The sequence below is a fragment of the Mercenaria mercenaria genome, chromosome 17 (assembly GCF_021730395.1).
Source record: "Mercenaria mercenaria strain notata chromosome 17, MADL_Memer_1, whole genome shotgun sequence".
NCBI classification, from domain to species: Eukaryota; Metazoa; Mollusca; class Bivalvia; order Venerida; family Veneridae; genus Mercenaria; species Mercenaria mercenaria.
In genome coordinates, this window is record NC_069377.1 from 34,741,004 (window position 1) to 34,768,798 (window position 27,795).

A 27,795-nucleotide genomic window follows, 5' to 3' on the forward strand; every position below is an offset into this window, starting at 1 on the left:
TGGGAGGTCACTCTTCAAAGTTTTGAGTGCGGAAGTGAATGATCGCCCTTTAGTATATTTGGCTTGTACAAAAAATGCAAGAAACTGACATATTTTGTCGTTTTAAATCAGAATGTCGCTTAAAAGTAAACTTAAATCATTTATAAAAAAGCAGGTAACAAACAGTGAGGTAAAGAAATCTGTATTTGTTTTTGTCAATTGTTTAAAACTGTCTTTGATCTAAAGTTATGTATTTCGGATAGTGCACAATTGTTGGATAAATGGCAAACCTTAAATGATATAGACAATGGCTAGCACTCAGAGGTTCAGTGTCTGCATGACTAAGCTTTTAAGTCTAGCTGTACAAAAGTCACATGCAAATAGACAATCCAAGCTTACTGTCGCTGAGTGGCTGCTTTTTAATTTCTGACTTTTGCAGCCACCAGTTTGACCGTTTCCATATACTTGTGCAGAGGTGCACATTTTGTGCCATATCTAACCGTTTCAATATAAAACAAACTGTATACGTTGGATTAGTTTGACTACACAACTGGCTGCTCATAGAAATTAACGTAAACCAAAATTTTAGCAATTAGATTTCCCCTGTTGATTTTTGACCTTCAGGGGCAAGTGGGTATATGCTTTTTCTTACACTGAACATCTGTTTCCAGGACAACCATCCATCACCAATAGAAGAAAACATCAGCCATGAACTGTTTAATGGGGAGCCAGCTGTAGCAAAGTTCAAGGTGTGCATCTGTAGATTTTCTTAATACTTGTAATTTTCACTATCCACAAACTTTGGCATACTCTCCATTTTTCACTGTACACAAACATTAGGTATGCAGATTATAAAGATTATAAGATGACTGAACCGAAGAATATTTTAACCTGTATCTTACAATTGGAATTTTTGAAGTAGTGTAAGTTTTAAAAAATTTACTTAAAATAGTATCAAAGACCAATGTCTGAAAGTGTATATTTAGCTGAAAGTCTGGCAATTAGCACCAAAACGTGTTCAGATGTTTTAAGTTATAAATGAAATTTTAATGTTTTTTTGTTGGTGGGGATGGGGGGGTTCATTTCCCTACACCAGTACATTAGTTAAGGAATGCAAAGTTTGCTTATAAAAAGAAAATAATATATGGCTAATAGTGCTACATGTGATTTATGTTTCAGCATGAGCAGTACAGATCCAATCCCCAGGAAGATCAGGAAGTAATAGATAAGATAGATAAAGAATACTTTGAAGATGTGGATCCAAGTCTATATGAGTTAGAAGTAGGTAGTTTAGCACATATAGATTAAAATTTAAATGACAACTTTTTCAAATCTTTTTAACTGCAAAATCCATTAAAACTGTTTTGGCAGTAAGACCTGAAAATTGTATATTATATTAATTAATCAGTTTTAATAAATCTTTCACATAAAAATCACCCATCCAAATGTTTTGTGTTGCTAATTTCCAGAAATTGCCAGAGGTTTTAAATTTGGAGCAAGTTGATGATGACAGGACAAGATTACGCCGCCAGTTACAGGCAGTAAGTAGGTCTACTCATACAGGTGAAGATTTCTCAGGGTTTGTTACCAACTGCAAGTATATCTATGGAAGTAGAGGATTCCTGGTTACTGGTACCTACTGACTCTTAGTAGATTAATTAGAATATGTATAGAGTTCAGGTTCAGGTTGACTTTGAATGTAAGGCTTGCTTCACAATTTTAGGGAGAAAATATGGAAATGGCTTGATAGCGGTATCCAAACATTACTAAAAGGCCACAGGTTGGTGTCCCAGTCTAGCTGCACATTTTCTAACTGCTTGGCATTTTGCGACCAGTGTGAAGAGGTAGGCATTGTGCTCATAAGTAGACACCATCATTTGTATGACTGAAAAATTGTTGAAAAAAATGCTAAACCTGAACACACACACATCTTTCTTTGTCATTATCACGGGAATTCATTAAGTCGTGGATATTTGAAGTTACAAATGTAGGTTGTGTAGATTGAGGGATGAATTAAAAAAAGTCTTAATTGCTTCTTTATTTATATGCTTGTAGACCTCTTTCACACTCATCCTGCAAGATGCTGAGTCAATTTATCACCCTAATGGACATTCTTTTTGAAGTATAGTAATATTTTCAGGTTTCCAAGAAAGTATCTGAGGTTGTGTTACAGAACCACCCAGCCTATGCAGCAGAGTTACAGAGAGTTATGGAACTACAGAAAACATTACAGCTTGCCAGTATCATCTGTAAAAATGGTCGCGGGTAAGCAAGTTTATATTTGAACTGGCAGTAGTTGTTATAAATATCCACTTTGACATCCATTTAGTGAAAATCATTTTTGCTTTCTATTTAAGTGTTTGCCAAGTTACTGCTTGAATTTTGATATATATTGCCTAGATCTTTTTTGTCAGACTTACCTAATGAAGCCAGATGTTATCTGGGATAGATTTTCTGTTAGTGGATAACAATTCTATTCTTTTGTCTTGGCAACTATATGTAACACTGCAGTTCTGTACCAAAGCAAATATTTACATAATTTGTGTTACCTAGGCAAATACATGAATGTATTACCCAGATTTTCTGTTGTCTTGGCAACTGTTTATAACAACTTCTGCTCTGTTACCTTGGAAACTAGGTATAACACTGATATTCTGTTACCAAGGCAACTATATTTAACACTGCTATTCTTTTACCTAGGCAACTAGCTGAAGCCAGTTCTACATTTACAAGAACCAGTCTTCACCTGCTTGCCAATGTTAGAAAACGACAGCAGTTGCAGTCTCTCCTTAAATCTCTCAGAACTATCAAGACATTGGTAAGATGTTATTTTAAACTTCAGTTTTAAAAAGTTAATTTAGAGTTTAGTGCCTTCTTTATGATTACAGTAATTCTGTATGACAAATAAATATTAGTATAGGAAGGAAAAGAATTGAATTAAATTATGTTGAAATTGCCTAATAGGCCCTATGAGATATATCCTTTGGTTGTATTTAACTTTTATTAAACAGAATGAATGATATGCATTCCAACAGTATATTGATTTAAGACTTAATTGTAGTTGTTAAAACATCTTATAATAAAGTGCCAGTTATTTTCTGTTGACTGCCATTGGTGATGATAACTGATGGCAATACTGACTACTGAGTGTGCTGTGGGTGAGTGGAGGAAGGAGATTTTGTGGATTTTATGGCTGTAGAAAGCCTTGAAATTACAATAAACAATAAAAATTCACTGTATTTTGTCTTTACAGGAGTTCCTGTTCTTGCAATATACCCTTTTCATTCAAAACTTTAAGCCTAGGAAATTTATTACAATTACTTTTTGTTTTCAGCAAAGAACAGACATGCGCTTGAGAGAGATGATGGAGGTTTGACTATTTCTTCAATTTGCATTGCATTTCCAAAACATTTGACTTGCAATTATATAAAAAAAACTTCCTTTGAAGGGTCATAATGCCTTTGTTAATAATGCGGGTGTCACATTTTTTGTAATGAACATGAACCATAATTGAGCCATGCCATGAGAAAACCAACATAGTGGCTTTGGCATCCGCGCAGTCTGGTCAGGATCCATGCTGTTCGCTTTCAAACCCTATTGCAATTAGAGAATCTGTTAGCGAACAGCATGGATCCTGACCAGTCTGCGCGGATGCGCAGGCTGGTCTGGATCCATGCTGGTCGCAAAGCCACTATGTTGGTTTTCTCATGGCGCGGCTCGTATAACTTAAAACTTCTTGCTATTAAACCATGTCTTTGATAATAAGCCATTCAAGCACAGAAAGCAATAAAACTATTTTAAAGCAACTTTTTCATGCATTTTAGTGAAGAAAATGATATCCCAAAAATCCATAAAATGTGGGCAATATGAAAATGACCAGTGGTACAAACGGACTGACAGATGCTTTTTGAAAGATATCCTGATAAATAACCAAATATAAATACTGTGCAAAAGGGAGGAAATGATTGCACACTTTTGAAATAATTGAGAAAATCATTATTCTTCCTGCTTTTATCAATATGTAATACTCATTTTCACTCACTTGACCATTTTTCTGTGTCATATATTCTATACCAAAATTGTTGAAATGAACATGTTGTAAAATGTCACCTCAACAGTGAGCGAGTAGCTATGATTTTGAAATGAACATGTTGAAAAGTTTCACCTGATCTGAGCGCAAGTAGTCTATATTTTCTGGCTTTATATTTTCTGCAGGAGGAAGACTATTGTGGTGCTATACAGCTGTGTCTGGAATGTCAGAAGGCAGCACTTACACTCAGACATTACAAATGTATCAGGTAATTATCTCTGTTGAATGTAAAAAAGGAACTGCTTCTGTTTGCTCATTCCCTTGGGACTTCCAACAATCAGTGTTTTACTGTAGATGAATACAAAAACAGACCACTGAGACAGTTTCAAACTTAAACAAATTATCCATGCTTTTTGTTTTATAAATGTTAATATGTAATGTTTAAGTGGACTTATCGCATAGTGCGGCAATTTTCCTTTGATCTTTGCAGCATGTTATACATAGTAACACACATTATTACTACAAAACTGTGCTGATATCTTACAAAACTGTTGCGATATATATAAACACGGAAATCTCAGCACAGTAAAACTGTTCCGATATATATCGGAACACTTTTTCTCTATTGAGGTCCTATCAAGGGAGTATAATTTTTTCCTTTCAAAGAAAAGATGATTATAGCTCCAATTTACAGTTCACAGAGAAAGAATTGTCACAAACACCTACAATTATAAAGTAAAAGAATAAATAAACTAGAATATTTCAAAAACTTGATAGTTATTGCCAAATTCAAAAATACATGAAATATATGAAATTCTGAGATTTCTCAAATGTTTCTTTTTCTTTGATTTTTTTTACAAACAAAACAACAAGTTTTACAATATGTCTGGCCAATGAAATGCAAAGATTTAAAACCAGTGCAGAAATTTGTTGGGTACTTTTATCTGGGGAACACATTTTCTAAAACAGAAGTTTTAGTGTTTCAGTCAGCGAGGCACAGAAAGGGTATCAAAAGAGTAAAAATAATAATAAACAAATTTAAATGAAAATAATATATAAATTTTAATGATAAAACTATGCGATAAAACAGTCATAATATGTAATGCTCATGTGTTACGAGGATATATCAGAGCTAGGGGTACATAGAGGGTATTTTTCTCTGCACATATCTGTCTTGGCCTACCGGCCTCGACGATATGTGCAGAGAAAAATACCCTCTATGTACCCCTAGCTCTGATATATCCTGGTAACACACTCTCACACATACTATAACTATTACATATATGCTGGTCAAATAGTTAATGAATGGCCAATTCCAGGCATTTCATGAGCGAAAATATTTGCAAATTGCCAAAAACTGAAGCATCAAAGATAATTGTTTAGTTTTACTTGACTATAATGATGTGTGTTGGTGAACGTGGAAATTTACTTTCAGATTGGCTGATGTTTTTGCGAATTTCTTGCAGTCGCAGAATTCACAAACATTTCCATGTTGTGAACAATTTCACTTAATATATGTTATATCATACCATAGTACTGCCAGCAAAGATCTGATGGTTTTCCATGATTGATTTTGTTTATTTCAGTGAGTTGAGCTCAAAGTTACAAGACACACTAGAATTGATAGAGGAACAGTTAGATATTGCCCTGTCTAAAACATGCTCCAAGTTTGACATTGCTCATTACGAGAAGGTTCAGATGGCATACACGCTACTTGGTAAAAGACAGGTAAGTCCTTATTGTGCCAGTTGTGGTGTACAGCACCAAGAAAACATATTCATATCTTATATGCTGTAGTGTGAAATCTTTTAACCTTCACCCTGCTAAATGTCTAGAATGGACTGGTCCATCTTTCAATTTGGGCAATACCATTTATTATTCGGAGAGATGTTCACTGAAAATTTACTGACTGAATAGCAAAGGCAAAATCACTTGCCGCCAGCAGGCTAAAGGTTAATGTCATAGGCGTAAAATCTCAAAAGATTTTGATGACAATGGCTGTTTTGAGAGGATATCAATAAGCAAATTTTGAATATAAAATGAGTGGGAATTTTAGCTTTTCTTTGGAATCAAAGTTTATTGATTCACTCAGCCACGAAATCCAGGAAAAGAAGTCCCTTGAGAATATTAACTAACAGCTTTATATTTTTGCAGTATTATATTTTAATAATGTCACTGTTTTACACCTGAATATGATACACATTAACCCTTACCCTGCTAAATGTTTATAATGAACTTGTCCATCTTTCGATTTAGACGGTACCATTATCTGTAAAAAGGGGTGCATACCAAAAAGATACTGACTGAATGGCGAACAGTGCAGATCATGATCAGACATCCATGCAGTCTGATCATGATCTGCACTGGTCGCAAAGGCAGAATCAATCGTGTCCAGCATGATAAGGGTTAATGTTGTTTTATACATTAAGGCCCTATGTTGAGCTTTACTTGGAAGTTTTAAGTAATTGTTATGGAATCCAATTGTAGTTGCTTCCTGTGAAAATTCATTTTTCTCCACAGGAGGGTGCATAGTTTGTCCTCCTGCCAGTATAGAAACAAAATACACCATTTTGATGTTGCTAAAAAATGACATTGTTATAAAATGTATAAAAAATTGCAAATTTTTATGTTACTGATACAGAAAACTGATAATATTTCAGACTGCAATAGACCAGTTACATCTTCACTTTACCAGTGCTATACAAAATGCAGCATTCCAGATTGTGTTAGGATATGTAGAACTATGTTCACCATCTCAGGATAAACAATTTAATAGACTACAGTACTCAGATCTCTGTAAAGTAAGTACATTTTTTGTTAAGACATGAACTCTGTATATGTCTCATTACCAATAGACAACAGAGTCTTGCATATGTAGCAGTCAAACTTATAATGGAAACCTTTTTGAGTATTCCATCCAGCTGGCTTACGGAAGATCGGTGGTTCTACCCACGTGCCCGTCTGTGATGAAATAATGCATGGAGGGGCACCTGGGGTCTTCCTCAACCATCAAAGCTGGAATGTCGCCATATGACCTGAATTGTGTTGATGTGACATTAAACCCAACAAAAACAAAAACAAAATTTTTGAGTATTACATGAAGAATTTTGCTTTCCACTTACACCACAGTAGTAATTGTTTAAAAAATATGGGGACAACATTTCAGCAAAGTATTTCCTGTAATCAATTTTTACTGTGAAATCTTCTATTATCATTGACATAAAATTTGGTTGTTTCAGCCAGAATAGGAATTTCTTTGGGTAGCAAAAATGTGGACATAAAATTAGTAGGAATTTTATTTGTTCAGTTGGACTTAAGTTTAAGGATTGATGTATTCATGCAATCTACAAAGATCAGTCCCCAAAGAATAATGATGGTATAAAATATAATATATAGTCCTGAATTACATTTTTGAAGTGGAATTCCTACATCTATTTTGTGTTAGCTGTGTTTCATCTGTGTGTAATTTCAGCATGTGACGATAGAGAGCTTCACGCCATGTTTGAAAGATCTGTGTAAGTCGTTATGGGGTGTGATGCGAAGTTACTACAATACAATACGATGGCATGAAGAGCACGACCGTCTCGATACTGTACAGACAGGTAATCTTTATACTTTTGTTTAAGCATAAGAAACATTCCATTATGAAATATTACCTAAGAAATAACATATCCCAAACAGTGGTTTTTCGTCGAATAAAATTATTGCTTTGAGTTCAGATGCAAAAGAATTATATCACAAGAGTGCAGCCAGAGTGATACAACAATACACATCTGAATGACAATGATTTTATTCAAGAGAAGGTCGCTGTTTAAGATATGATATTTCAATTCTAACACAATATCAAGGATTATTATCAGCATACATGTTTTGTGTTGTTTTCTTTTCCCACATGCCACTATGACCTTTGATGCCATGATTTAATATCTGTGACATACAAGCTGTGATTTTGCTGCATATTTTCAGCTTCAGTCTTCTTAATAGGAAAATAAATTGGGTTGTGTTAGAATGAATTTTTACATGCCGAAATATTTTATTGAAATACTAGCAAATTCTACTGTTGTCTATGTATTTTGTTTACAGATGAAGCATCTAGTGATGCAGATTCAATGAACACAGTCTATATCAAGCAGAAGCTTGAACATGGACTGGGTCGGATATGGCAGGACATACAACAGAAAGTTAGGACGTACATTCTAGGAATAAATCTCTCTGCGTTTAAACTTGAGGAATTTATACAATTCCTTGATACAGTCAATAGGTATAATTTATTTGCAAGTAAAATTTTAACTTTTAAAATGAAAAAAAAACAACATTTAAATAACAAAAAAAGTACTGTAAATTAAAGAAGTATGACTCAAAAAAATGATATTTAATTGATATTTACTTTGCTTCATTAGGGTAATTTTATTTCATATTTATTACTGGTTTAAGTTAAATTGAAATTATTTTTTGCATTTTACTCAGTACACAAGTCATATTCTATGAAGAAAACAAGTTTTTCAGTGTCATTTCAGTGTTCTGATATATTTCTTTCCAGCAAAAAGTGAAAGTCTTCATTTTATCATAAAAGTGACATTAATTAAGTTTGACCTTATATGTATTTAGTACATATTATATACATGAATTCTGCACATAAATGTACATGTATTTCAGGATGATTGATATAGGTGAAGATTTCTGTGATAGTAAGTCAGAACATTTACAGGACTGTCTCAAACACAGAGTTGAATACTCAAAATCCCCAGGGTTTCAGTTTTTTTCAATGGTTAGAAAAAAATTTCTTTTGATTTATACTCAATGTTTATAAGCAGAACTTACTTGATGAAAATGCCACATTTTGACTCACTCTTATTTGGTATCTTTTAATATTCAAACTAATCCTATCCGTCGGTCTTACCGACACGGAAAAGAAGGTCGAAGATTAAAGTCAGAGATGTCTATAACTTGTCATGAGTACAACAGATTTTAACGTTTTTTCTACACAATGCTGTTTCTCAACTTAACACCGTTATTTAGAAATACGGAACAGATGAATGACTAATTTTTACTTACATTCGATCTATATGTAGCTTCGAGTTTAATTCTGTAGATTCTGTTCATACCACTAACATGTCCATTGTTGAGCACCTTCACAAGAACCGCTGCAAAATGTTTAACATTGAACATCTTAGTTGTTCTGTTTAAAATTTCAAATTTATCGATCAGCATAACAGTTAGCCATATATGAAATAAACAAGAATAAGACACGAAACGTATAGGGCCTACATAGACAATTTACAAAATGTATGCGACATATGATAATATGCAAATTATGAGATGTACAGTAAACAATTTAAGACAATATTATGATAAGACTCAAAACTATATTAGTCGTTGTCGTGCCAAATTGCTTAAAAAGTAAATACCAGAATGTGCACCAATTAAATAAATAGATACTTTTAATGCGGAACGTTTCAACAATGAAATAATAACATAAGACTTAATGCAATTCACAGAGTCAGTGGCTACATGAATGCAGTTCCCCTCAAAACGAAACTACAGCAGTGTAATTAAACTGTACAAAATTACACATAGATAAAAATAAAACCTACAAATATTGAGGTCAATACAAACAAATATAGAAACACACTTTGGCACCGTCCTGATACGGTAAATAGCAAAGCCACCACTGGGGGATTTGAACGGGTTAACTTCACTCCCAATTCCTATCATGTTTCACTGTTTCAAGACTGTGAAAATAATTATTTATTCCCACGAAGTGAAACCCTACGAAATGGTAACGAACATTCTCGTGTAAGAATATATTCATAAATGAAAAGAAAACCGTTTAGTACATCCAGACATGTACTCATGACAATGACTTTGAAATTGTTTGAGCAAAAGAGAAACAACAAGAATTTTCCGACGAAACATAACAGTGCAATTCGGTCCAAGCGAGCATTGAGAACTGAACCACATATTATAGAGTCTACCATACAAGCAACAAATCAAGAAGAGCCTTCAGCTGCAAAAGAGCTAAACATCACACAGGCGACGTGTCTCAGAATAGATAGACCGTAACCTCTTTTAATGAATAAAAAATATAAAAAATATTTCTCAAAAATGACAGACCATAAATGTGGAGTTTCTCAAAATAGACGGACCATAACCTCTTTTGATGAAATTTTATAACCTATGCCTAAAAGTTTTAGTTTTATATCGTTATTTGTCTAGATTACATAACAAACAAAAGATTTCCTCAACAGCAGTTAGGATAAACATTACAACGAGAAATCATAAGCTCTGTGTCAGATGAAATTTTCTTTCCTTCATTGAAGCCTACGTCAGTATCAAATTTCAGTTTTTTATAACAGGATTGTTTAATCACACTGCAAAGCTACTACTTTTATAAATGGCAATACGAGCATATATCCTTCGTGTCGAACAAAGGACATGGGTGCGATCATTTTAGATTTTTACATATGACGTAAAATAAATTAACCACAAGCTTCAGCTTGTTTAATATTCGCGTCTTTTTCAGCCTATGCTTTTGCAGTAACAAACTTTTTTCTTACTATACCGTTCATCTGTAATGTCGCGGTACTTGACATTCGACGTGACCACATTAAACAAGAAACAACACAACAGTGTATTTCTTGTCTTTACCACAATATTTCATGTCATATGCATCAATAACTGTGTGAAAATGAATAAGATATCATTCAAGAAACATCCATGTGTACTTTGAACAACAACAGTCAGCCATTGTTATCGTGTGACGTCACATCACTAATGTCGCGGTATAGGTCAGCAATTGTGTCAATCAAACTATCATAGGTTATAAAACACTAAATATAATTCAAACATTGAAAAGCTATCTAAGTCAAACTAACAGGAACACTCAAAAGTCATTAAACGCCAATTTAAACGTTTTATATTATCTGTTTACATTGGCACTATCGAAAATATTCTCCTCTGTGCAGCAGACACACCAGATATTTTGCAAGTAAATCACAAGGTCGCGGGCGTGGTCATAATGTAGCGGAGCCTAAAAATCGTACTAGTACTTAATATTTTCTGTTTGATAGTTATCTAACATGTTAAAATTCACTGCTCAGTATCATGGGTGTATATTATGAGGAGATGGTCAGGGGGCCCCATCCCTTCCTCACCCTTAAAATCCGTCGAATTAAGACGTTTTGATGTTTCGCCTGATACCGATATTCCATTCATTTTTCTGTAGCTGGGGGATGTTACGTAAAATTTTGTGTCCTCTAACCTATAGGCGGGATTTAATTTGCATAATCAATGAGGACAAATGCAGCTGGTAGACGAACTTATAAACATTGCAAATATTTGCTTAATTCATGGATTTTTGCAATAAATATGTGAAAAATACGATTTTAATAAATCTTGACAGATATTTAGCGATGTAACTGCAGATAGGAACATTTTTCGCCAGCATGAGTAAAATAGGATACGAACTTCCCCGGTAAATACCACGTACGCAACTCGAATACCGCGAAATTAGTGATGACGCGAGATTAGTGATGTTGAGTACTAATAGATTACAGCGCTAAATATTAAACTTATTTTGTTGCAATACCGAAATAGAACGGACTAGAAGTTAGAATTTTTTTCATAATTCTTTTTTAAAGTTAACTGAATACCCGTAGAATGCAGTAATACAAAACAAAGGCTGAATCAATACCAGAGTTTGTTTGAGTTGCAATAGCGCTCACGCCTCTCTAACACAGGCTAATAGCGGAAGTCTATTATAGGACTATTAAACGGGCTCCATTGTCATAAAGGAATAGAAAATATAACAACACTGAGTTCATATTCAAATTCTAAGTACTACTTAAATTATTCAAAGCATAAAAGTAACGTATTGCGGTTTCAGAAGTGTGTCATTGTGCAATACATACCAAAATCAGCTTTGCAAAACTTTTCATGTACCGGTATATCAATACATGAACATGCACAGGACTGTCCTGTAATTGTTAATAGAACCAAAAGTATCAACAGCTGCATTCTTGGTTATCTGAAGAGAGAATATTTTAAATTTTCTATAAAAGCAAATAATTCAAACAAACCAGCCAAATAATAGCATTCCGTTTAATCAAGTTTGTTAATGAGAGGTAATGAAATGCGCCCCGCCCTAGATCCGGCTCAAGCGTACCTCTGGTTTGCAAAAGCATTAAACAGATCCCAAGGTCCGAAGGACGAGATCTGAGATGAAGTAAGGGGAGAATTTTTACAGCCACCACTAAGTACTGTTATTCAGAAAGGTAATCTAACCTATGAAATGATCATTTAGAAGTTGCGTGAATAATTAAAACATGCACGAGTTTCTTAATGGTGGCAGAAATGCTTTTTTAAGGTAAAATAGAAAAAGTAGAAACACACAGATCGCCCAACATGACTGAAATGAAAATGTAGCAGACCCGGTTTGATTGAACCTCTTCATGGATAGAAGTGGAAATAAAACTTGTTTTCACTCAGATATCCAATGTTAAACAAGTTGTTAACTCATTTAGAAGAAATCATAAAGAGAATAGGAACAGCCTATGAAAATGAGATACGCATTTTGAGTAAAATTTGATTTACTGTTTACTTACACAACATTGTCTGCTTATAAAGTAAAACTGTCTAACAAATAGGAATATACTAAAAATAATGATCTATTAGTTTTCCAGAAAAAAACCCAACACAATTCAGTACCTTTTAATTGCAAACTGCTTATACTTATCTCATTAACTAGATAATGTACTTACCTCTGGTCATCGACAACAACGCAAATATAATATTTTCTCGACTGAAGGTGTTTTTGAAGTGTTTTGAGCTTTTCTTTTAAGCGTTTCTCTCTCGACCGAAACAGGACTTTCATTTGTCTAAAACAACGGGAAATACAAAATTGTTTACGTCAATACGATTAAAAAAAAAAGAGTAATTAAAGGATATAGGACAGAGGTTGAATTGTACAATGTTTGCTTTATTGTGGTTTTAATGTTTTCTGTCAGACAGGATATTAATTTTTGTTTGTTTGTTATGTTAGTGGTTTCATCATGCCTTTCTGTTATCTTGGCGAGAAGTTTACAATGTAGACCCACTAGAGATACAATGCATCTCTACAGATATTTTGTCCGGTTATATTTTACTTAAGATAACGAATATCATCGTGAAGTTTTATACCTCTTTTATAATCAGTGGAATCTGATGCAGTTTAGAAAAAAATAATCAAAAACAATCCAAGCCTATTTCGGAAAAAAAACCTGAAAGTTATGTGATGTTTCAGGTCACCGTGCTCCGGACTTAAGAATTGCAATTCAATGAATACAGATGACTGATTAAAATGTAGTCACTAAACGAAATATTCGTATCATGTCTTTATTCAATTGCATGGCATGATTCTCTAAAAAGCATCATTTAATTTTTTGGGGGTACCATTTAACTATGTGTGTACAAAGGTATTTGGCGATGGACATATATATGTTTATGTCGTTAAAATATTTGACTTGACTTAATTTGACTTGACTTGACTTGCTCTTACTATTGCTTAATCATAGTCTCAAATTGGTAACCCGTAAAAGAATGTCCAGAAATTTAACGGTAGAGGATTTTTACAAGAAATTGACGGGAAAATTACGAACGATATATTGACAAGATTACATTAATTACGTAAATTTGTCTCATTTAAAACATAATTAGAATGATAAACACAGAGTAAACAACTGTACAACCGGATCTGGAGATAAACTTTTGACTTTGAATTCTGATTGTTATGATTATATTTACATCTGTTTTGTTGTGGTTTTCCGCAATTTTGTCTTTGTTTTAATTAGACAGACTGTTTAATAATGTTTCCTTTTTATTTTGTTACAAGTATATGTGTCTTGTTTCTATTATATCTTACGAGATAATAATTATACTCGACAAAACAGCTAACCGGCCACTCGTTATTTTGCCAATATCTTAAAAATTACGGAAAGTACTTGTTTTAACTTTGCGTACTCTCAGAACAATACATTCTTTTATTCTATATCTATTTTATTTATGCAGCCGTGAACGTTTATTTGCAACATGTGACCGTACAATATAATTTACTGTATTGGACGTACGTGCGTACAAAATAATATGTATTTTTTCCGTATTTGGACGGTTCAACAGTCCCATGTTAAACATACGATAAAGCCGAAACGCGTGAAAATGTTCCGAATGTGAATCAGGTGAAGCAGGCGCTCTATGTACAGAGTTTGATTATGCGTCTTAAAAATACATCTGGGAAAATGTACAGAAAAGGCAGAAATACAATACATTTGTATTCAGTGAATCATTTTTAATTTAAACTGAAATAAAATAGATATAGAATAAAAAAGTTAACATTGTACTGTACAATACGAGACATATTTGGACTCGTACCAAGCTGGCGATCATGACTTGGACATTTGATTTTTACATTGATGTCTACAGTGATTTACACTTGCTCCGGCATGATTTTGAAAATTTGAGAAAAAAATATTTCTCCAACGAGTTCTTCAGTTAGGACAATTAAAGAATAGATTTACCTTTGTGTCGCTTTTATATTTGTATCTTAATTCCTTTTCGGCACTTTAATTTCTTGGTACTTCTCTGTAGCTACTACAGTGGTTACAGTGTAAGGTAGTTAGCCAGTGAATAAGAAATCATGTTACCAAATACACTACTTAAGGTAGCAGGGTACACTTCGAATTTTGGCCCCCGTCAATATTTGTAATAATTAGAAATTCGTGATTTTGGTTGTCTGTAAATTACTGTGAGAGATAATGATAATTATTTCTTTAGAAACAGCTGACACATATAAACTTCTGATGTCAGTTGTAAAACACTAACTGCTGCTAGCGTTGTATGAATCAAACCATAGAAGGGTTCCATGCTTGTTGATTGACACTCGGGTACATTTTTGCTATTTTGTGAAAAAACGAGATTAATTAATATCCTGTAGTTCTCTTCCAAAAAAGGAACAGATGCAGTTATTAATAGCTGTTGGTGGGGTAGCAGGGGTGACACTCGAGGGATTTGCAGTGTTCCCATTCATGTATATTTGTACGCAAAACACAGAAAAAGTACAGATTTTAAGGACTATGCTATTTTGAAATGTATGAATTAGGTGGGTGGGGTACATGTTATTATTTCTGAGGAATTTCCAAGTTACTGTAAAAAACAAACTTTATTCCAATGTGACAATAGTATACGTTAAAACCATGAAGTACTGAACTCTTATCTTAATTAAAAGACTAAAGTGGGAAAAGTTATCAGCATTCGTGTCACAATTTTCGGTACAAGTATTCTATGTCATCAAGCATACATGTAAATGCGAAAAACTATAACATACATAATAAAGCTGAACTATCCGTGTAAATGAGCTGAGCGCTATCTTTCTATTTCCATTTATTATTTTTCTTAAAAATACATTACAATTAACCAGGTGTCGGTAAAATTTGTCATTTTTGTGCACATTCCTTTACTTATCAAAGAAGTCCTATAGGTATGGTGTGCGAGAAGGACCTGAGCGCTTACCTAGAGGCGCGTTTACGCGGATTTTACTGCTAAGATAAATATACATATAATTTTACCATAAGTCCGCAAAGTGCAACAAAGGAAATAGCAGTATTAATTTTGTAACAATATTATTTATTAAACATGCTTGACAAATGAGATCGAGAATTCTAACTGACCATTCAGAAAGCTGCATTTTCAAGTACCTGATATTTTCCACTTTGGATAAAAAAGCATTTTTACAATAGGTAATGACTGACTACAGAAGGAATATCACGGTGATAAAAATATGCTTGTCCTAGAGGATGCTACAACCTACTTGATATTATATTTAATTTAAAGTGTATCTATGATAAAAACCGACTAGATCGTTTCGGACATGTTAGACAGTGTGAAAGCAAATATATTGTACGTATTATTTAGCTTGGATGATTTTGCACAGTGAATACATGCTTTTAACATTTAATTCCACAAGTGCATACACAGTACACTAAGACGAGCGTTCTTATAATGTTTTTGTTTTTCATTGTAACATTAAATTGTTAAAACTGAAACATATGTCTGGCAATTTCACAGGACCATTGTACGTATTGGATAAACATTTTATTGATAAGGAGGTACAAAATCGGTAAAATTTAGTTAAAACCACTGAAAATAATAATAAAAAGGAAATATGTTTGTTTCACATGTAAGATAAGATCAAAGCATTAACGCCCTCGTGAAAATATAATGCATGTGGCGTTCACTGTTGATATATAATATTAATATTATATTTTGACGTTAAACTGAAACAAACAAATACCATTTGCTTATTCATTTATATATAAAAAAAGAAACAAACAAAAAGAACGGGAACAATGTTTATCTATTTTATTTTGTTGGGTTTAGAGTAACACCGAAGCGACACAATTAACGTTTCCCAGGTTTTGTTGGTGGGGGAAAACTCCAGGTGACCTTCCAGGCTTTTTTCAGGCTCAGGCGAGCACCTAGGTAGAGACATCAACCTTCGATAAGTCAGCTGGATGGCTTCCTTACATGAAGAATTCTACACCTCAAGTGAGGTTTCGATCCCACGTCGGTGATGGGCAAGGAATTCGAAGTCAGCGACCTTAACCATGCGGTCATTGAGGCACTTATAAAAGCAACGTTTGAAATATTTACCATTGTGAAATTCTCATGCTGATTTTCATATCATGTATGGTTTGTCCAATACACCATACCATAAATTACAAAAGTTTACACACCACGAGGGTCGGAAAGCACGAAATTTACGTTCTTGTACGAACATGTGAATCCACATGTTTGAAATGTAAACAAATTAATAAAAGTAACTGTTTTCATTTTCGTGGAAAAGATCAAACTGTGATTGTCAATGTTCCGGATACGGAATATACATGTATATACATATATAAACACGAGACGTTTCTTCTTACGGGGCTTACAGGAACATAGTTAGCGATTGTTTATTTATTGTATTAATGTTCTAGTAACCTTTGACACTGATTTCGAGGACAAGTCGGGTTTGTGACACACAAATGTATGTTGTTGGGCTGGAAAAAGATAGGTCCAAAATTTAAACTAAAATCTATATTGCATAAGTTCTTCGTTATTTCTTTGCATACAATTTTAAATTGTTTAAAGTTAAAAGTATCAGAAAATTAAAGGAACTAAAACATATCTTTGAAAAAGTCCAGATCTTTCATCACTTGTTTGGTCGGCGCATGTTTACAAATTTAATGTTCGTAGGCCTTGATGTCCATGAAGCCGTGTAAAGTGATAATTTTGATGACACTTTGGTTTTATTTTGTAATTGTGAGAGATCGTTAATTGATCAGAAAGATCGGACAGTGGGAAGTTATAAAAAAGTGATGATTAGAAAGGGAATCGTATTATTATTATACTATAAGGAAATCTAAGGTAAAATACTCTTTTTGTTTCATTGACTGAAGAAAACATGGCGCACATATTTTTGTAAAAAAATTATGTGCACGTGTGATTTGTGTTACATTAACGACGTTTTCTAAGAAAACTAACGCTCAGCTCATTTACACTGGCATATCCTTGATTGATGAATATGTATTTTGTATAAATATGAGCGACGAACGGTACCAAATACTTGTCCCGGAAATTTCTATGCATTTTCTTCTAGTCCACTGTTGGGACACGCTTTTGAGTGTCATTGATACTTTATAATTTACTTAGAGAGACATCTTTTCAACATTATTAGTTTCTGGTTGATCCCCGTGCATTTCTCGTGTTGTTTCGACGATCTCAGTTTTACATAAGAGTTTTACAATGTCAAAATAGCATAGTCCTTAAGTTGTACATGCAATTCATGTACGCAGAATTTTTCATGTACTGTATTATTTTTCGTAACAAAAATTTGAGCTGGTTAATCAGCTTTTCTACAAGAAATAAACCATTAATTGCACACATCTAATTTAAAACGCCGATCAATGAGTCCCAGATATACATGCTTTTACCGTGCACGCATACTCCTATACTGCCGATATTATACATGAATCGTGGTCGTCATATACCAATAAACAATCGTCGCAGTTAACGATTTGTCGGCTCCTATGTTCATTCTAAACTGAGAAAGGCAGAAAAAATACTTCTAGCCGCTTTACCAATCTGTTTTCGCCTTTCAATTATATTGAGCAAATTATTGAAGGTCAGAGACCACCAAGTCAAAAAAATACAGGGAATTTACTGGGAATGTTTGTTCGTTCTGACTGGTCAGTCATGTAAACAAACCCATGAAGTGATCATGTTTTCAAAATTGAAATTATTTACTGCATTTACAGTGTTTCATTATACATTTTGACAAAATTTGCTACATTTTATGTGAATTGAAAAAAGTTTTATCAAATGAATTTCTCCCGCCATGCCAACGATGTAAACAGGGGGTCATCTCATTCACACGAAAATTACTTAAATAAAGTATCACTATTCATATGTTTTTCGTCCGATATTTTGATGGAACTATGATAGTATTAGATATACATGTCTTGATTTATGGAAGGCCATACACGCCGTAATGTTATAATGGAACTATTTGGAAAAACAATTAGTGGTCTCTTACCTGAAAGTATGCAATGAAGTATGATTGACGTCGGCTGGCAACAAAGAATCGGTACATAATTTCCTTCGTAATTGGCGTTAATTGATCTTTTGAATGAATTATCACGACGGATTATATCTCTTGTTTGTAATATTGGTCTGCGCTGTTATTCACGAGTTTTGGTCACATTTTAAAACTAATAACTTTTTTTTTCTTTATTTGATTTTGTGTTAAGTGGTAAAAAAATGAAGCCGAAACATAAGGTCGTCGTTACGTAGATGCGTTTATATACATCGGTGTGAAGTGAGCAGTTAGCAGTTGCAGCAGTTCAGCAGTTAACTGCTAGAACTGCTAGCAGTTACAGCAGTTAACTGCTACAACTGCTGGAAGTTACAGCAGTTAACTGCTAGAACTGCTGGCAGTTACAGCAGTTAACTGCTACAACTGCTGGCAGTTGCAGCAGTTTACAGCTACTTGTATTATAGTCCATCAAAGGGAAATTAATCAGAAAGAATTCCTCGGAATTGCCTTCCCTTATAATTGTAACCGTTCCATCTGCTCAGACTTAAAATAGTGCCAACTTAAGCTGATCTTGTAGCATGCACTTAACTAGCAACCCTCAAGTTCACTCAAGTTTCACTAAGCATGCAACTTTCCAGCCATGCTATAGCTCCAAAGAGCAGATATTTCAGCGGGGTGTTTACTACCCTAGGTTCGTACACTGGGTATATCAAGTTTACTCTAAAGTTAGACCAAGTAAAAAACCAAGCTGAATAGCAGTTTTCAAATATATTTACAAAACCCTTAACAATAGCGAACAGCTAAGTTAATACATCATAAAATAAAATGTGACAAGTAAAATCATGAATACTAGGTACAGTTCATAGATGAGGCTTTGCTAAGACCTTGCGGGTTGTGACGGAAGAGGGCCGTCCGTAACCCATAATGTACCATATACTATATAAGGGTTATGACAGAATTGGGCTGCCTGTACATTTTTAGCCTTTAGCCTGCTGCCGGCTAGTGATTCTGCCTTTGCGACCAGTGCAGACCAAGATCCGTGCAGGCTGACCATGGTCTGCACTGTTTGCTATTCAGTCAGTAAATTTTCATTAACGTCCCTTCTAATAGTAAATGGTATTGCCCAAACTGAATGATGGAACAGTCCTTTTTAGAAAGGTTAGATGTAGAAATTTATGTGATCAACTGGGTTATGACAGAAAATGGCTGCCCGTAACCCACGGATTTGTGACAAACAAATATGCTAGACGTAGGGTCAGAGTTGCTGACCTGGTTGTTTTGATTTCATTAGTATTTATGTAAACTTTCAGTAACAGTTAAACTGGTATGAAATTAGCATATTAACATATTCATAAGTAATAAATATTTTACTCATATCATAATCAGAATTCTTTTACATTTTAAAGAGAAATAAAATTGCTCTTAGAATAATTATTAATATGTAATTCTAACAAACTGTATATATGCTATGAAACAAATGTAATTAAATTTTCAGAATAAAAGGGAATTAATTCATGTGATATTACAGAATTAAGTAAGAGTTACTAAACTAAAGAAAGTCAAAACCATTATATAATTATCTTTCACTAAAACGAAAGTAGGGAATTCCAAATTTCAAAGTGGAAACTGAAAAGATTTTGATAGTTTCGCATGTGTCCCGGGCACTAAATTTATATATAACACGAATATGCATTTTACATGCATTAATATTCAAGTAGTTATTTATCATTATAATTGAACAAAGGAGAGGTAAAAAGAATAAACATAATGTATGACAAAAAAATGAAGTGAGTGGGGGTGCTTCAAAGTCTGGGCAGAACGTAAAATGGCGAGTTTCGGTGTCGGGGTCCAGTCCCGCAACAGTAGAAGAAACTGGGGTGCCACCGGGTGGTCGTTGTAGAGAGGGTGGACGCCCGACACGCCCGGGTGGTGGCCATCCTGGTTAAGGTCTGGTTTCCGAGCAAGGGTGGACTTTGGCGTTTTGCCGGGAACGCTCGAAAACGCCATTTCGCCTTCAGCAGTTGATTGCCTGGCCGTAACCGTAGAAGAAACTGGGGTTAGGGTTAGTTTTGACTGAAGACACCATTTTCACTTCCAAGGACAGGTTTTCAGTATAGAAAGCTATACCGGTATCTCGTGGCGTATCTCTCTCTAAATAGGATTCACCGAGTAGGTTTATATAATACCCCCCCCCCCCCCACACACACACACAAAATAATAATATAAAATAAAATGAGTCTATGTAAATAAAATGTAGAATGATGACAGATGCGCTATAGTATAATTTACGTTAGATTTTGCTGTAGTAATGATTTCCTACTGCGTTTCACATGGTCTCCCGTTTTATCTATTTCTTTCACCCTAATTGTGATAAAGATTCACACTTATTCTGCCCACTTCCTTGAAAAAAAGTAAGATTAAGGTGTTGTCGCGACCCTATAAGAGCTGGAACCTACAACCCCAGGATCGAAAGGCAAACACCTTGACATTGACCCCGTTTAAAGATTTTTTAATCAATCACTAGCCAAAATTAACTCCATGTGATCTCCAGTCGGGACTATCTTTTAATGCCGGGCAAAAGACAAAACCACATTGGAACTGCAACCAGTGAAATTGGAACCTTGACACATTAGTTCCGCGCACACGATACTAGGGGAAAAAGACAACATTGTTCCGACAAGATATTATACGTACTATAACAATGTAATATCATAACAGTTACATTAATGTAACTACAATTTAAACATACTGAGGTCTTTTTTCTTTATAAAGGTATTAGACACAATAATTCTATTAATTCAGTACCAAAGACATGATGTTGGCGTTGTATGCTGAATTGACAGAAATGGTTGATGTCGCAACAATTTAAAACTGCAACATTTTTTTCAAGATGAACCAACATGTTTCTGAAAAAAAATGCTTTTTAATGCTGTATAATGACAGATCACTAGATATGTGCACATTTTGTAATTAGGTATCTGGCATACTGACAGTCCGTTGCTAAAGCAATACATGATAGTTTGATTCTAATATGACAATTACATTTAACAGGTACGAATAAAGAGTGCTGCTATATATACATTTAATCTTCTATTTCATATGAAAGGCTTGTTACACTTAAAAGCTAATTTAGGCACAGTGTATGGATTACTAGGTACGCAGGATAGAACTCACTCTACACACTCCTACGTTTTTTTCAGCGTTGTTAGCACAAATACACGTTGCACGGTGACGTGTCCATCTACAATATTTGGTGCCTTAAATGAGACGTGAACTAGTGCTTCCCCATTCTTCCATCTACGTTTTTACATAAAAAAGAACATATTACAATCGATCGAAATAATAATCAGCGGAACCATGTTTTAATTATCCAAACAATACTAGTCAGTTACAAGCTGCGTGGATAATTCACTCGGACAAGACTCGTGGAATTCTTTCGCAGGTGTAGGCCCTATACTCTGTGTATTGTTTATATAATTTTTATGTTAAAATATGTTTATGCTAGATATTATTTCAAAAATAAACGTAGCTACATATGGTTCGCCCTCAAAATTGGGAATACAGTAGTAACATGAATTCTGTTAATTTAATGTTTGTTGTTACAACAGTAATAGAATAAAGAATGTTGTTACCGTAACTGCTATTAAACCGAAAAGCAGCAAAACTGCAAGTACTACTCCAGTGCAAACTTCCGGTGATCCGTAGGTTTATGCTACTTCAAACTGTATACATTGTATAGATGTTACATTCTTACTAAAAGCTTTGTTATTTTTCAGCTTTGTAATTATTGACATTTCATACATTCGCAATGTTTAACTGCTGTAACTGCTGGCAGTTGTAGCAGTTAACTGCTGTAACTGCTGCAACTGCTAACTGCCAACTTCCTGCTGGTTTTATATACATGGGATAGGATTTAACAAATTGTGGTATCGTTTTGCTGATCTGTTGAGTTATGGAACATTCAAATTTTCCAAATCCTCATTTAGTTTTGTGCGTGTGTTTTGGCTCATTTGAGCCAAAGGCTCATGGTGAGCTTTTGTGACCGCTAGATGTCCGTCGTCCGTCATGCGTCCGTCAACAATTTCTGAAAAAATCTTCTTCAAAACCACTGGGCAGATTTACACCAAACTTCACAGGAATGATTCTCGGGTGGCCCCCTTTCAAATTTGTTCAAAGAATTGAATTCCACACATAACTCTGGTTGCTATGGCAAACGAAATAATCTTCTTATCCAAAACTGCAAGGCATAGAACCTCGATATTTGGCGTGTGACATCATCTAATAGTCCTCTATGAAGATTGTTCAAATTATGTCCCTGGGGTGAAAAGAGGCCCCGCCCCGGGGGTCCAAAATTTTACATATATTTAAATAGGATTGTTTTAAAAAAATCTTCTTGTCTGAAACCACAAGACCTAGGCCTTTGATATTTGGTATGTTGCATTGCCTAGTGGTCCTCTACCACAATTGTTCAAATTATGCCCCTGGGGTGAAAATAGGCCCTGTCCTGAGGGTCCCAAGTTTTACGTAGACTTACATAGGATTTTTTTTATAAGTTCAAGGCCTAGACCTTTGATATTTGGTATGTAGCATTGCCTAGAGGGTCTCTAACAAGATTGAACAATTTATGCCCCTACCGTGAAATTCATGTTAACATTTTCATATGTCAATAACAGTGTTTCAGTTTCAGATAGTTGAAACACGATCACATCATTAACAAATGTAACTTATTGGGACAGCGAACGTTCTGACGTTACGTCGAAACGCTTGATTTCATCAACGTAGGGAACAACTCATGTGACATTCTTCAGATCTTATCAGATGGCAGACGGTATTCGGCCAGAGAGATAGGGTTTTGTTTATCATTGACTCACAGTATAATTTGACTTGTGTTTGTGCACATTTCCCTTGAGCAGAAAGGGGCCGTATTAAGCCTGAATATTAATGTGCCGATGAGGAGTAAAATTTAGCTTCTTGGAAACGAGATTTCGTTTGCACACAGTGTATCTAAAGCACCGTTTGCAACATGCACGTACCAAATAGGGCTCCTAAATCGTAGGATAAATTAATTTAAAGGGAATTAAAACACAACTGTTACAAATAGTTTCTGCAAGGACAACGCTTTTGGACTACAAAGTGATAATACGAGTATTATACTTATGTTAAATTATTTAGGATTTACAAAACAAATCGACATAGATGCAACATTGGAGGAGTTATGAAAATGTTTTTCCAATTCATAGCTCATAACGCAGTTGTAATGTATACTTATCAACAGTACTAAAATTATAATAAATATACAAAAAGCTTAAGGGGTGAATATAATTCAACACTTTAATAGGTATTTTTTGTTTTCTCTTGGACCCGGCTACCTTTTCAGTGTAAAGTACAGATGTAGCGTAGCCGCTCCTTAAGTCCGTTGGATAAATAACTGAAAACACTGTTTATCGTTTCTATCTAATTTATTTTCCGTCACCAACAGTATAACTTTTAACTGACAGAGCTAACAAAATTCCATCTAGCACAAATAAGCCTTAAAGCATTTTATAACTCTCTGTCTCCGTCTGCATTCCTTCTCAGGCTATGCACAGCGCAAGGCCTTAGCCCTGACCGGCCTCCTAGCCACCACGTGGTTGCTGTGTGAGCGGGCGTCCCCTTCAGTCCGACAATACACATTTTGTCTCCATATTTATACAGATTGGTCAAATACATCATTTACATAAGCAAAATTAATGAATTCTGGTACAAACCGAAAGTAATAAACAATAAAAATATTTGTCGTAAAATATAGATAAATTGTCACTCAAGTTACACCCAATGTCCATCATTTTACTGCAATATAACACTTATATGACCTGACTAATAACTTTAGATGCATTTTATGTGCACTTCGTGAGAAAAACAACATGTTTTTCTATAGTGACGCACTTATTAACTAACCTAGATCTTAACCTGTTTAGTCTCGCCTTTTTGTAAGAAGTGTTTCTTAACTTACGAAAAGATATAAGGAAAGTGTGTTTTCTTTCAACAAAAAGAAATTATATCAATTTCTTTACATCTCCCATAGAAACAAAGATTTTAAGTTCATTTAAAATGAAGTTAAATTCTTAGCCAGTTAAATTGCTTACTAATGTTACCTAATGTGCCGTTCTTAGTCCCATCCTTTAGTTGAAAGGAATATTTATTGACCTATGTAAATAGGAACTGTTTTATAAAGAAACTGTACTCATTTCTTTACACAGAATGGTTTTCTCTCACACAGTCTTATTTCTAAAATGAAATTATCGGTGGATGATTATAAAGACAATCGTTCATTCGGTAAATTAGGTTTCTCTACGCAGTGCCAGATAACGGAAGAAATGATGTGGGGCAGTGTCCAACTGTACCATATCGCGTAAAACTGACCACCTATGTTGACATTCGATTAGGAAAGTAGATCCCTGAAAAAGATTGAAAGTCAAAAGATATTCGATTTATGATTCAGACTGAAACAGGGTGTGGGTGGGGTGGATCAGGTGATTTAAATATACTTTTAGTCAATGGTAGATTGTATTTTTGACAGTTTTGATTAATATATTTCAAATCTAAGTATTAGTATAAGATATGCAGCAATGTAAGGACTACAATTGATATTTGGCGAATTTTAAAAAGTTAAGAACACGAACCTACACATTATATTTGGTCGTAATACTTAAATAACGTAAATCTACAACTAAGAACAGCTTTATTAAAATCTACATCGTGGAACTTTTTATTTGGATAATCCGTTTAATTTTCTCAGTTGGTGGAAGCCATTTATCCCCAGGAGCTCCAGCTAAATGAAACAGACAGTTCGGATACTGCTGCTTCAGTTTCCGATTTACATCTCTATATTTATGACTGTATTATTAAAACCAAAATTTATGACAAGGGTGATGATTTTAATTTTAGCATTGTTAATTGTAATACCTCCATTTGGATGGGGATATATCGCATGCAACATCTTGTGTGATATATGTATTTCTCAATTAAATCGGTTTGCCGGAGCGTGTAGTCCTGTTGTGGATTTCAATGAACGTAATCTATATAGTACAAATGAACTTCTACAGCAAGGCTACCATTATTACAAATTGCGTAAATATTTTGTTATTTTTTACTACCGTGATTCAGATTTGTTTTAAAATTCAGTAGTAATCTAAAGAGACTTCTGCGAGAAGGTATATCAAAGCTATGGGGATGTGGTTTACAAACGTCGTATGATTTTGGGTCAGGCTAATTTTAATTTTCTCTTGATGTTCTGCCTTCTGCAAGGACATTGAGTATATGCAATTTTGGTTCTTCAGGTTTCTTTTTTATATAAATTTACAAGGGCATCTTTGTGTTTTACATGCCATGCCTGCTGTTACCATAGCGTGAGTTAACGATTCTCCTACCGTATGCATCTTTGGAACGTGGCTTTACCTGTTGGATATTCATCCTTGTTTTTCTTGAGCCCTAAACGTCATCGTGTTGCCGGAAAGATGTGAGCCAATTATTATTAAAATCGTTTGAAGGATGCATATGGCAGGTTAATGGACCGAGTGAAAACAAAGTATGATAACATTTGACCCCAGCTGTTGCACCAAGTAATATAACCATTCCTTAGTGGTTACAAGAGTTTTTGACTGGATAGAAAATGTGACGGAAAGACGCAGCCCTAATCCCTCCACCCCTCTTTTTCTTCGAAAAAATGCAGGGGCAGAAAAATTACAGCTTTGAATAACAATTAAAACAGAACAAATTAAAACAAGGTATCCAGACTTTATATTTATGTGAAGCAACTATATACAAATAAAACTGTAAGGCAATGGTTTATCTTGTTCTCATTTGAGTTCTCGTGCAGCTTTCCAACCCTGGTTCAATCATTGTAAGCATTGGGGCGCTTTGTATGTCTTAACGTCAGACTTGGTTAATTTTCTTGCGATCTTACAGTTACCAAGAAACTGCTCTTTATGTCCACTTCCATTTTTACGATACTTGCCTGTAAAACAAAGAAACCTTTATTTTGTCAACACAATAAACAATATGTGAAGTTAACTAAATGTCAAATATTATACAGCCAAACTAAACGTTGAATAACAATTGATGCTGTCTACACGTATTCTTATTTTGCCATATCCCCTGTCACGTTCTGAAAGTGCGTCTAGATTACGTTCTGCGAATACATTGAAATTTAATCCGCAGTTGATACTCAGAGGGACTAGTGGCAAACAAAAGTGAAAATGCCCGAAAACGCTCACACCGGAATGCAGGAGCAGATAACTGCATTTGTTATTTTAGATTTTATGTGCTGAAACATGTCGGACAAATATAATCTTATGCAAAAAGAAAGCGACAACATCGTGTTCTTCTAGTTAAATAAATGTAACAAAATAAACAAAATTTATCAACATTTATTAAATTTTGCGAGTTTAATGAGATATCTCCCACTGAATAATCTTATCGCCAATCGCAACTGTTTCATTTAGTTAAACAATAGGACTGCACGCGGATGAGTAAAACGTCTTTTTTTTTCTGAAATATGCAAGCCTTATAAATAGCAACCTTATGTCTGTAAAATGTAAATAATATTTTAGTTTAAATGTCAATAACAACTGTTGATGATTCTCCAGGTGAAGCTAGTATTTGTTTTAGCATTTTCAGGTAAAGCTAGTATTTGTTTCAGCATCTCTAGGTGAAGCTAGTATTTGTTAAAGCTAGATTTGTTTTAGCATTTCCAGGTGATGCTAGTAGTAGTTTTAGCATCTCCAGGCAAAGCTAATATTTGTTTAGCATCTCCAGATAAAACATGTATTTGTTCTAGTATCTCCAGGTCAAACTAGTATTTGTTTTAGAATGATAACTACCAGATAGAAGATATGTGAAGCCTTTATCCAAAGTCGTACTACAGGCCGCCGGATCTGTTGACGCATAAACTTTGTCACGAATCACGGATGGATCCTCGACCTAATATGAAATAGAAGTCGTAAGCCAAGAAGAGTGAATTAATATATACGTGGGCTAATCACATATAGCAAGACTTCATTTTACAAAAACAAAACAAAACACACACAAAAAAAACACAAATGTACATATCTGAAAGGAATTCTGAAGACTTAATCGACTATTAAATAATGAAGATTTGTTGAAATCATTTGAAACATCCTGATTTATCACTGATAGATTT

General features: G+C 34.4%; 2 protein-coding genes across 3 annotated transcripts in view; one reads left to right on the forward strand and one right to left on the reverse strand.

Moving 5' to 3' along the window:
* Positions 1-27,795, reverse strand: part of LOC123536982 (uncharacterized) — a 116,831-nt gene that overhangs the window by 85,832 nt on the left and 3,204 nt on the right. The window contains exons 3-4 of one of the 2 annotated variants that reach the window (XM_053527656.1): positions 27,476-27,575; positions 26,458-26,610 (exon numbers count right to left, since the gene is read on the reverse strand). In XM_053527656.1, the coding sequence (XP_053383631.1) occupies positions 26,492-26,610; positions 27,476-27,575 (219 nt within the window). In that variant the 3' untranslated portion in view covers positions 26,458-26,491. Of the gene's footprint in view, positions 1-26,374; positions 26,611-27,475; positions 27,576-27,795 lie in introns of those variants that run through there. The other variant, XM_045320509.2, reaches the window with a different exon arrangement.
* On the forward strand, positions 12-10,072 carry LOC128549973 (syndetin-like). Its single transcript, XM_053527777.1, has 14 exons — positions 12-169; positions 651-728; positions 1,159-1,260; positions 1,449-1,520; positions 2,120-2,244; positions 2,680-2,797; positions 3,314-3,349; positions 4,195-4,277; positions 5,596-5,737; positions 6,670-6,810; positions 7,482-7,611; positions 8,093-8,270; positions 8,666-8,777; positions 9,890-10,072. The coding sequence occupies exons 1-14, from the start codon at positions 113-115 to the stop codon at positions 10,070-10,072; spliced, it is 1,557 nt and encodes a 518-aa protein (XP_053383752.1). The 5' UTR covers positions 12-112.